This window comes from Trifolium pratense, linkage group LG5, assembly GCF_020283565.1.
Source record: "Trifolium pratense cultivar HEN17-A07 linkage group LG5, ARS_RC_1.1, whole genome shotgun sequence".
Lineage (NCBI taxonomy): Eukaryota > Viridiplantae > Streptophyta > Magnoliopsida > Fabales > Fabaceae > Trifolium > Trifolium pratense.
Window position 1 is genome coordinate 7,785,795 of NC_060063.1, and position 11,112 is coordinate 7,796,906.

Genomic DNA, 11,112 nt, shown 5'->3' on the forward strand with positions numbered 1-11,112 from the left:
ATAGATGTGTGGACTGAGGTTGCAGGAACAAGGAAATGACACATATATGGTCTTGGGAGTGAATCTTCTTTATTTGCAGGCATGCGAAATTACCGTGGTTCAGGTTCCGCGTCAACTGAATGGGTGCAAAGACATGAAATTGAAGAACTAAAAATTGAAAGGGAAGAAATGAGAAGGGAAAATGATGAACTTCGTGATATGGTAAAACAATTGATGGAAAGCTTAAACTTTCGGCCGAAGCCATATACTAGAGATGAAGTTCATGAAGATATTGTGGCTGGTGATAATGATGATGACATGTCTGATGATGGTGAAGAATGATGATAATTATGATGTGTTTGATGATGGTGAAGAATTATGATCAAGAACAAAGAATGACAAGTGTGATTTATTATATATTGTTTTCTTAGTTAGAATATTGACTTTTTTTTATGCAAGAATTGAACGGGATTTATTTCCCTTTTTGTATGTGAAGATCAATTCACTTATATACTTGCAAGTGTAGGTAGTAGTGATAACTTGGTCTTGGTTAGGTTATGCTTTGGATATATTACTTATTTTTGGATAAGTAGTTGGTAATACTTAAATATAAATATATTGTGTTCATGTTGTGTGCATGTTTAATTGTTTGGGATTTTAAATTAATAATAATAATAATAATAATAATAATAATAATGATTAAAAAAAAATATTAGAGGAAATGGGGTGACATAACCATGTATGATTTCACATAGGTAAAATTATATCGATTTTTCAAATTAATTGATATTTTATTGAAATATTAATATATATTAATAACTTATTTATGTGTAGGACGATATTCTTATTTTTCGTGAACAATTTGTTTGTAAATTGGTGTTGCATCCTCAAAATGTCGCATTGAAACATGCACGAGTAGAAGTAGATCTCCCGATTGACTTCTCAGTCGATTCGCTTCACTCTTGATTGGGTTGTGTGTTGTAATTTTTTTGCTTGTGGGTTTGTTGGTCATCCCTAGTCTTGGTGTTTTGATGTATATGTCCTTTAAGTTTCGTTTTGTAGTCGCTGCTGAATTGCTGAATTTTGCATATCTGTTGTTTCATTTAGTCCCTTTGAGTAGCTCTTATATAATGTATATGTTGGTCACCTTTAAAAATGGCACATGATTGTGAAAAATAGTCAATTTTGGTAAGATTTTTAAAAATTGAACCATCTTTGGAACACTATCAGCATATTCTTGCAATTATATAGAACACGATGTAAATGTTTTTGTTGAACATTACCCAATTGTTGTCAAGTGAATGTGGTATATCTTTATCATTGTGGGTTTATGTGTAGGACGATTGAAATAGTAATATATATTAATACCTTATTTATGTGTAGGAAGATATTCTTCATTTTCGTGAACAATTTGTTTGTAAATGGGTGCTACATCCTCAAAATATCGCATTGACACAAATTAAATTATGGTTCATAAAAAGATATACCTGCAAAACAACACCGCATCCTCTAATATACAACTATGCAAGATTTTTTCCTTCCCTCATCTTTTGTGCTCCTTCGTTTAAACTTTTTGCTAGAGTCTCATATATAGCTAAACCTCAACCCCAATTGTACTTCTCAATTGAATCAAAGTCGTCCAAATTTTTAAAGTACCAAGTTTGTACATTGGGGGATGACTTGGGGAAGTAAAACTCTTCTAAACCAAGAAGTATGTACAATCGACAAAAATGCTCGACATCTTCATCTCTTTGAAGATTGTCAAGTTTAGCACATATGCTTTTGTTCGTAACCATTATCCCATCAAACATTTTTTTTGGTACAAGACTCTGGATCTTCTATTAAGTCCACTTTATGACATACTATTTTCAGTCCTAATGCAAAACATACATATAAGCCTACCCTCTATAAGAAAGTCCACACGTCTTTCATTCTATATTTTTTAACTAATTCTTCAAGTAGTATGTCATAATATTGATGTTTCCTCAATTCTAGACTTTTGAGCTTGTGTCATCTTCATATTAATTTCATAAGTTAAATTTGACTTACACTCATGTATGATATGCATCTACAATTATATGCAACAACAATTAAAAAATAAAGAGATTTGGATAATAATGACCTTTGATTTCCGTAATTTTAATACTAACTAACAATATATTAATATCACCTTTGATCCTGCATTTGAATTCATTTTTTATTTATCAACAATATTTACAGCATGCCACAACGAATACCCCTCATTTGAATTGCCCCTAATTTTTTTTCTTACAACAATACCCCTCTTTTGAAAATTTTTTGCTGTAATACCTCTCTTTCGGGACAAAAATTGACACGTTGCAGTCCCCACTAATGGCGGAACTGGGAACGTCGCCAGGTCAGGGTAATGGCGGAAGTCTGGATTTCGTCATGTGCAGGTGATGACGGAACCTGCAATGTGGCCATTAAGTTTGTCCTTTAGCTATTCATTTCCAGTGCTATGTTGCATGGTGATGAGGAAGAAGATTATTTTATTGTTTTTTTTAAATCTTAATAATAATTTTCGGTCAATGGCGTGCTTTTCCTTTTCGGCAAAATAGTTTCTGGAGTGTGATAATTATATGTGGTTTAATTTTCGGACAACGGCGTGCTTTTGCTTTCACGTCATTCTGTTCGCAGAAGTTTTTTATTTAAAGCTTAATAATAAATATATTAAAATTATTATTTTTATTCAACTCTCTTCTCATTCTATAAATATCACACTCCATAATTTCATTTTTCACTCACTAACTTCATATCCTTCATTTTATTTTTGCTCTTTCACTTTCTTCACTCTCTTTATTTTATAAGAAATGACATCTTCTTCCAATGTTCTTGATAACTATTTATCATCAACGCCTTATTTTTGGTGAAATTTCAAGATCGCGAATAACATTTTAAATTAGTAATTGACAAATTGAGTTCTCTTGTTGCTTTAAAGAACAAGATTCAAGAAATATTCTTCTCCAAAAATGGTGAACATATACAAATCGAGCATGTGGCCTATTTAGATTCATGCACGGACATCACAGATGAAAAAGAACTGCATCGTTTGTACGCGACCTTAAAAAAAAGTAGTTAAGTTGTTGTTATATGTGTGGTTTATTTTTTATATTATGTAATTTTTTATGTTTTATGTTCGTGTAATTGTATTACTCCCACCGTCCCAAATCTTTGGTCCTTTTAGTTTTTTAGTTTTGTCCCAAAACTTTGGTCCTTTTAGGAAACCAAGACACAATATTAATGATTCTTTACCATTTATACCCTTACAAAAAGTAATGCATTCATTATATGAATTTTCTCTTTCTTAATAAAGTAAGGGTAAAAATGACTTAACTTAACAATCTTTGTTATTTCTTAATCCACATGCAAGACTCTAAAAGGACCAAAGTTTTGAAACAAAGGGAGTAATTAAGAATGATGTAATCTTGAATTTACTAATTTAATTTAATTTTATGTTTTCGATTTTATTTTTGATTTATCCAACGGACATTGAGTGTTGGTCAGCAACCACATTTCTCATTAATTTTGGGATTGTTGAGTACAACCAGACCGACAGAGTCCGACTCCAATTTGGACTTAATCCACACAACAACAACATACCTCTACCCCACAACAACAATCATATACCCAACAACAACAATCAATGACATATTGTGATTCCAATTTTATGACCCCAATGCCACAAACACGGAATTTCTTCGACAACGATAACTTTGAATCACCGGAAACTCACTGTTTCAACGAGAATTAAACTAATTTTTACTACATGGGCACAAGCATCAGACAATTTTTTAAATACAACGTGGGCTCATGGTCAAGGTTCGACGTCGGCTCCGGGTCAAGGCGCCTTTCCAATTACACAAGCTATAAACTTTCTTGGTTTGGATGAGACAGAAGAAATTAATCCAAACCAGGACAACAAGCAGATGCAATTATTTGGATGTGAAAATCGGTATAGTCAACCTCCCAATTGTGGCAATGGATCACGTAGACATTTTCATTAAATGTTATCAGTAATATTGTAATAAAATAGATTTCGGAATGTATATACTTTATTAACATAATGTTTTTTTATTATTAATTATATTTATTAACATTTAAAAAAGAAATCCTTCTTTCCTAGAGAAAATGGAAAAAAAAAAAAGAAAAGATCTTGGTCATACGAAATCAGAAAATAAAATAAAATTACTAAAAATAGTATAATTATTATTAAGATTAAAAAAAAAAACTTGTTCCCCATCACCATGCAACATACATAGCATGTGAAATGAATAGCTAAAGGGAAATAATATAATTTTTTTTTTTTGAGAGAATCCAATTTGAAACACATTTTGAACCATTGTTTACTAGAGATACAAATATACTCCTTCTGATCCTTAATATAAGAGAAATATCATTTTCTAGATACATTACAATATTAATGTATCTGATCTATGATATAGTCTAGATATTAATTATCCTAAAAGGAAACTCAAAAAACTCATTAAGAAAACAAGAATTCAATTTCAAACACCTTTTTGAACCATTGTTTACTAGAGATACAAGTATATTCTCTCCGGTTCTTAATACAAAAGGAATATCATTTTCTAGATACATTGTAATATTAATGTATCCAGACTATGATATAGTCTAGATATATTAATATTTCAATGTATCTAAAAAATGAACTTCCTCTTAATATTAAGGACCGGAGGGAGTAATACAATCAACCAAGAAATGAAAGTAAAAAAAAAGAAAAGCAATGTATAAAGGGAAAAGGTATCACGTATTCACTTGGGACGTGAGATATAATATAATATAATTTTATTTTTTTGTTTTGACGTGAGATATAGTATAAAGTTAGTGTATAAATGAACAATACTTAAAGTTGTCTAATAAATTATCTAATGAGTTGGCTAAATAACATTCCTCTATTTTATTTTTCACTTCTCATCAACTCAAAGCACGCACCAAATAAATCAAATTTTTTTTTTTGAAGATTTTATAACATTAGTTTTTCATATTTTCTTTGTGTTGACACAAAAGTATCATTCTTCACCTTCCGGTAAAAAGAACTCCTCGTCCATAAAAAATCTTAGTCTAAGGCCACAACAAAAATGAGTCACATGATTTGGTTATCAAGTTTGGACAAACACATAAAGCAACACATATTTTATTTTTCACTTCTCATCAACTTCAAAACCCAATCAAAGCACGCCACCAAATAAATTTATATTTTCCAATTTCAAAATCCAATAAATAAATATCAATCATTAGTTGGCCCGGGGTAGCAGTTAGTTTACGTTAAACTTAACAAGGAGTATCAAGTTTGATTCTCTGCAACTGCGATCGAGAACGAACTGAAACATGCCTGAATCGACCCTCGAACCAGACTAGGCGGTTCAGTAGGCCGGATATCGGTGATAAAAACAAATAAAAAAATAAAATAAATCCCAATAAATAAAAATGATGGTTCAACCTCACATGACTATGTTTCATTGTTGGATATAAATAGGGAAAGGTTGGTAATAATGAAATAATGAAACGAAAGAATAAAGGTACGAGCGACAGGACAATAGAGATAGATATATTTATATTTAAAGAGACGGTGGGTGAGTTTATCGCCGGAAAAACAAAAAGAAGATAAGATTTTCCGGCGAGCTTGTTAAAATGAAGGGTAATCATCGGCAAAGAGGAAACAACCGGAAGAGAACGACAAGACGGTTGGTAAAGTTCGAGGAATTGCCGGAATATTTGAAAGATAATGAATTTATATTGGATCATTATCGGTCGGAATGGTCGGTGAAGGAAGCTTTGTTTAGCGTTTTTGCGTGGCATAATGAAACTCTAAATGTTTGGACGTAAGTGTTGTTTGTTTTGTGTTAAATTTTTGAAATAATGTTGTTTGGTTTTTTGATTTCATTTGTTGATACAGTCATTTGGGTGGATTTTTGATATTTGCGGTGATGGCGGTGATGAGTTGGCCGGTGGCGAGGGATATCGGAGGAGGGTTTTTTGACATGGGGAAGGAGATGAACGGTTCTGACTCTCAAAACAAAGGATTTCAGGTTTGCTTTTTTTTTATTTTTTTATTTTTTTTTATTTAATGTTAATTTGAACTAATATTTATTTATTTATTTATAGAATAAAATTAACTAATACTATTTTCTTTTATATAAGAAAAAAAGCAAATACTTTTAGTAACTAGAATAATATTTCGGTTCTGTTTGGTAAAAATAAGCTATAAGTTAGCTGATAAGCTAGTTTATAGCTGAAAAACTAGCTTATAGTTGATAGCTGATCGCTGGTAGCTTATAGCTGAAAAGCTAGTAGAATAAAATTAAAGTGTTTGACAAATTTAGTAAGTTAAAAATGACACAAAAGTACATGGCTAGTGAGTAATTTTTTTTTGGTAAGTGTTAGTGGGTAGTTATTATAATTTTTTTAAAAATAAAAAAAAAACTAATAAGGGTAAATATGGAATAAAATGTAAAAAGAAGTATTTATGAGATACTAGTTAAAGAAGAAAAAAAATATATAATTATTTTAAAATTTGTGTAGTCAATATGTTTGGAATATAAAAAATATTATTTTTAATATAAAAATTATTCTTTTAGTTTTTTAATTAGTGTCAAAGGACACTAGTTAGCATGAACATTCCAATTTTAATAAGTCTTGTTGGAAGACAATGAATGGTGTTGGTATTGTTTATCATTTATAATAAGTCATTGAGTTCAGGTGATTAATGAAATCTTCCTAAGACAAATTATTCGAAAAAATTCAAATTCAATTTCTGGTGGGAACTTTAGATTACCGGGGTAATATAAAAATATATGGACCAAGAGTATAATATTTTTTTATTTTTGAAGCAAGAGTATAATATTTTTGTAGCTAGTATAATATTTTAGTAAGTGTTGTTGGAAGACAATTAATGGTGTTGATATTGTTTATCATTTATAATAAGTCATTAAGTTCAGGTGATTAATGAAATCTTCCTAAGACAAATTATTCAAAAAAATTCAAATTCAATTTCTGTTGGGAACTTTAGATTACCGGGGTAATATAAAAATATATGGACCAAGAGTATAATATTTTTTTATTTTTGAAGCAAGGGTATAATATTTTTGTACCTAGAAAATTTGGAATTCTAAATTTTCACTTCTCCGCACTTTAAACTAAAACAATCGACCAAATGGCAAATATAATCCGAAGGAGTACTGATGTTATAGATTCTTTGCTCGTAATAGCTAGAATTATATTGAATAAGTGAAGTATGTGAAATTCGAACTTTAATTCTTGCATATAAAATGAGATATTCGTACCAACTGAACTAAATTCACAGAATAAATATAGTATATTCTTTAGCTAATCTTTGAAAGTTTTTCTGTTTTTTTTTAATACAAAATCCTTGAGAGTTTTATCATTGTCCATATTGTATTTCATTCTTATTCTTATTAATAGAAATATATTATGTTTTGTTCTATAAGAATAGTTCGGTTGCTAACAACTACGGTTATTATTATAAGAGTTGGAATTTGAACTTCAGATTTTTCATTTCTTCATATTTATATTACTTTGGTCTAGCCACTAGACTAATCGACTTTTTTTCTTTTAAAGGACGAATTTAGTAAGCGTGGAATAGTTGCTAGTCAAATAGCACGATAAGTAGGTCAGCTTATGCCTATTTCCATGTGGTTTCTGTCCTTGCTTCTCATTATTCATTATTACTATTCAATGAAATGAAAAGAGCTTGGGTTAAGTCTACTCTTTGAGTTGTGTTCCTAATGCATTCAGATTGGTCGCTGTAGTAATAATATAGGGTCACATTGTTTTGAATCTCAATTATTGATTTGAAATTGGACGGGCTTAGATCATCTTTGACCACGACACTGCAAGGTGATAATGTGAGACAAAACAATGATGAGAGAGATAGATATGACACCAAGGGGCATGAGGGAAGATGGTAGCAGAGAATCCAAATTCAAATTGGACCGTTTAAATTATATACACTAAAAAAATTATATATAAACAATTTTATATGTTAATTTTTTATCAGATGGTTAGGAAGAATAACCATGTGACACAATTACTGCATTATTATTTCCCTTTATATGATGAATAATTTATTTGATTCTTTTATGCCAAATGATGACATGTAGTCATATAACACTTGGTAATAAATTACATATAACATTATATTAGAAAGGGGAGGGATCAAATTACACCGGTGTAACATTTGAGTAATGTTACACCGCTCAATAACGCTTCAACGAATACAAATTTTACAAAATTCACCGTTGGATTGAAAATTTATATCATATAGATCATTCATGTTCAATTCTATAAAAATCTAAAATCATTTGATATGTTATTGAGATTGATCAAGTTTAACGGTATTCAATAAAAACACATAAAGCGTTAATCTTGATCGGTCTCAATAACAAATCATTTTAAGTATTATAGTTTTTTTTTTGTTTACAATGGAGCAGAGAATCGAACCCATGACCTCATGACTACTATCCAAATTCTTCATCACTAGATCAAACCTAGCGGCTTTAAGTATTATAGCTTTTTATTAATAAAGTGAGTAAATAGATGAATAGGTTGTCCCATAAATGCATATCAATTGGTTACTGTCAGGAACATTGATTTGCAGAATCTCAAATTTATGATTTTCCATTTTTCACTACTTAAATGCGAGTCTAACCACTGCTTCACAAAAAAAGAAATAAGTACATTAGTGAGTTAAGGTAAGATATATTTCAAGTTGGTTTATCATTTAATGTTTTTTGTTTTTTTTTGGATAATAACCTAAAATAACGTGTCTGAAGAAATTAAGTATATTATGACGATGAAATCCGTCCCATTGAGAATTGTTGAAATCTATTAAGTGTGAGTTAAGTCTCACATTAGTTGGAAGAGTTGAAGTTGAACATTTTATAGGTGAGAGAACTCGTAAACCTAATGCCTTGAGGTTTTGGGTGAAAGTGTGGTGTCAAAAGTGTTGTTCAATGCCCAAGATGCCGATCAAACTCAGTGAGGCTCACGGCTCAACAAGGAAACACGTGAGAAATTAAACAAAAAATAATTACTTTTTTCATTGTATTTTTATTTATTTTTTGTAATGCATAAATAATACATAATTTTAACTCTATCAAAGGTCAATGACAGTACAGTTGAATCATGAATTCAGACAAATCAAAAGGATTTAAAATTTCAAACCAAAGTACTATGAAAAATAAAGCATGCTCTTAGGACCTACTTGGATAAACAGCTTATTTTGCAGTTTATGGTACAAGCGCTTATCATGATAAGCGTTTATGCATAAAGCCATAAACTATTATTATAGTAAGAAATAAAACAAAGATAAATTATTTCTATATAATATATGTTACGAACTACTTTTGTAAACTATATTATAGAACTTATGAAAATAAGTTGAAAAACTCTTATAAAAATTGCATTAAGCTGTTTTTATAAGTTTTCTCTAATAGGATCACAAAATTTAGCTGAGTAGATAAACTTGGTCCAATTTAAAGCATGCATGGGAGCTCTAAAATAAGAAATGAGTATTGAATGAATCAATGCTTTGTTTAGTTTCAGGATTCACATTTGAGACAGATATTAGAAGTATCAATCTTTGATGGTGTGAGAGAATATGGAACAGAAACAATTCCAAGATGGCCATGGTTCATTTTCTTAGTCGGAGCAATGTGTTGCTTAGCTTGCAGTTCTATTTCTCATCTTCTGGCTTGTCACTCCAAAAGCTATAATCTGTTTTTTTGGCGTTTAGATTATGCTGGAATATCAATTATGATAGTATGCTCTTTCTATGCTCCAATTTACTATGTATTTTTCTGCAATCCTTATGCAAGGTTACTCTATTTGACATCAATATCAGTCCTTGGAGTAATGGCAATAATCACCCTTCTTTCGCCATCACTTTCATCACCTAGTTTTCGAACCTTTCGAGCATGTTTATTCCTTTCAATGGGATTTTCAGGTGTTATACCAGCAGTTCATGCTCTCGTAAGCAATTGGGGTCGCTCACATATTGTAGTTGCAATTGGATATGAACTCTTAATGGGCATTCTATATGCCACAGGTGCTGTGTTTTATGTCACTAGAATACCAGAGAGATGGAAGCCTGGAGCTTTTGATATTGCAGGACATAGTCATCAAATCTTTCATGTTTTCGTTGTCCTCGGGGCGCTTGCGCATACCACTGCAACGCTTGTCATAATCGATTTTCGAAGGGCATCACCCACCTGTGCATTTTAGTTAACTTTCCTCTTCTGTGTTCTGTATTATTGTTAATTATTGTATTGTTCTTAGAAGAAATTTCTAACTAATTTAGTTAGGTACCAAACCCTACCAATGTATTGTTGTATGTTAGATGCAGGTTGTCATAATATGCAGTAATTCTAGCTCTTTTATCACAACAATTTAGAGGATCTATGCATTGTGAATATTTTGTTTTTCATTAATAAATCACATTTTGATAGAGTACAATTAAGAACTAAATAGTAATTTAGAAGTTAAATTTGATGAGAATGAAGCAATGCGAGTGCAAGGAAGTTATTCCATCGGTTTCACAGTCGCCAAGAATCAATACAGATTTTAAAAGCTTTGAATAGCTAAGGACGAATGTAGCACCAACCTTTCTTTCGTAGGTGGGATGGAATCCGGAATCTCTCATGGAAATTCACTTGAGGTGGTCTAGTGTAAACCTAAAACGTACAAACCCCTCGCAATTGACTTTGACTGCGGGCGATAATCACACTGAACGGTTGAGATCTTACTTTTAAAAAAGTCATTGCAGAGGATCTCAATTCGGCTGATATGGGGTAGTTAAGAGGATCTCAATTTGAGGGTTAATTCCCACTTTCATTCAACATAATACTAATAATATTAATTAACATTGTTGGTTTTAAGAAAATGTAGAAAATGTTCAAATTCAAACTATTTAAGAGGAAAAACATTTAAACCATGTTAGCAATACCAAAGACAAGGAAATGGCATTTGGAACAATATTCCATAGAAGGTGCAGATGAATAAACGGTATTGGAGGTGGGAACAGCTATAGTTGATGGATCGAATGCTACTTGATGAAGGCGGCACTTGCCTTAAAGC

The 11,112-nt window shown here is 31.0% G+C and overlaps 1 protein-coding gene across 2 annotated transcripts; it reads left to right on the forward strand.

Moving 5' to 3' along the window:
* The first annotated feature begins 5,469 nt into the window (after positions 1-5,469).
* On the forward strand, positions 5,470-10,434 carry LOC123885770 (heptahelical transmembrane protein 2). Of its 2 annotated transcripts, none has more exons than XM_045935088.1 (3): positions 5,470-5,840; positions 5,915-6,047; positions 9,577-10,434. In XM_045935088.1, the coding sequence occupies exons 1-3, from the start codon at positions 5,650-5,652 to the stop codon at positions 10,258-10,260; spliced, it is 1,008 nt and encodes a 335-aa protein (XP_045791044.1). In that variant the 5' UTR covers positions 5,470-5,649; the 3' UTR covers positions 10,261-10,434. The 2 variants fall into 2 exon arrangements, with proteins under 2 accessions (XP_045791044.1, XP_045791045.1); XM_045935089.1 differs by having other exon boundaries at positions 5,503-5,840; positions 9,583-10,434.
* The last annotated feature ends 678 nt before the right edge of the window (positions 10,435-11,112 follow it).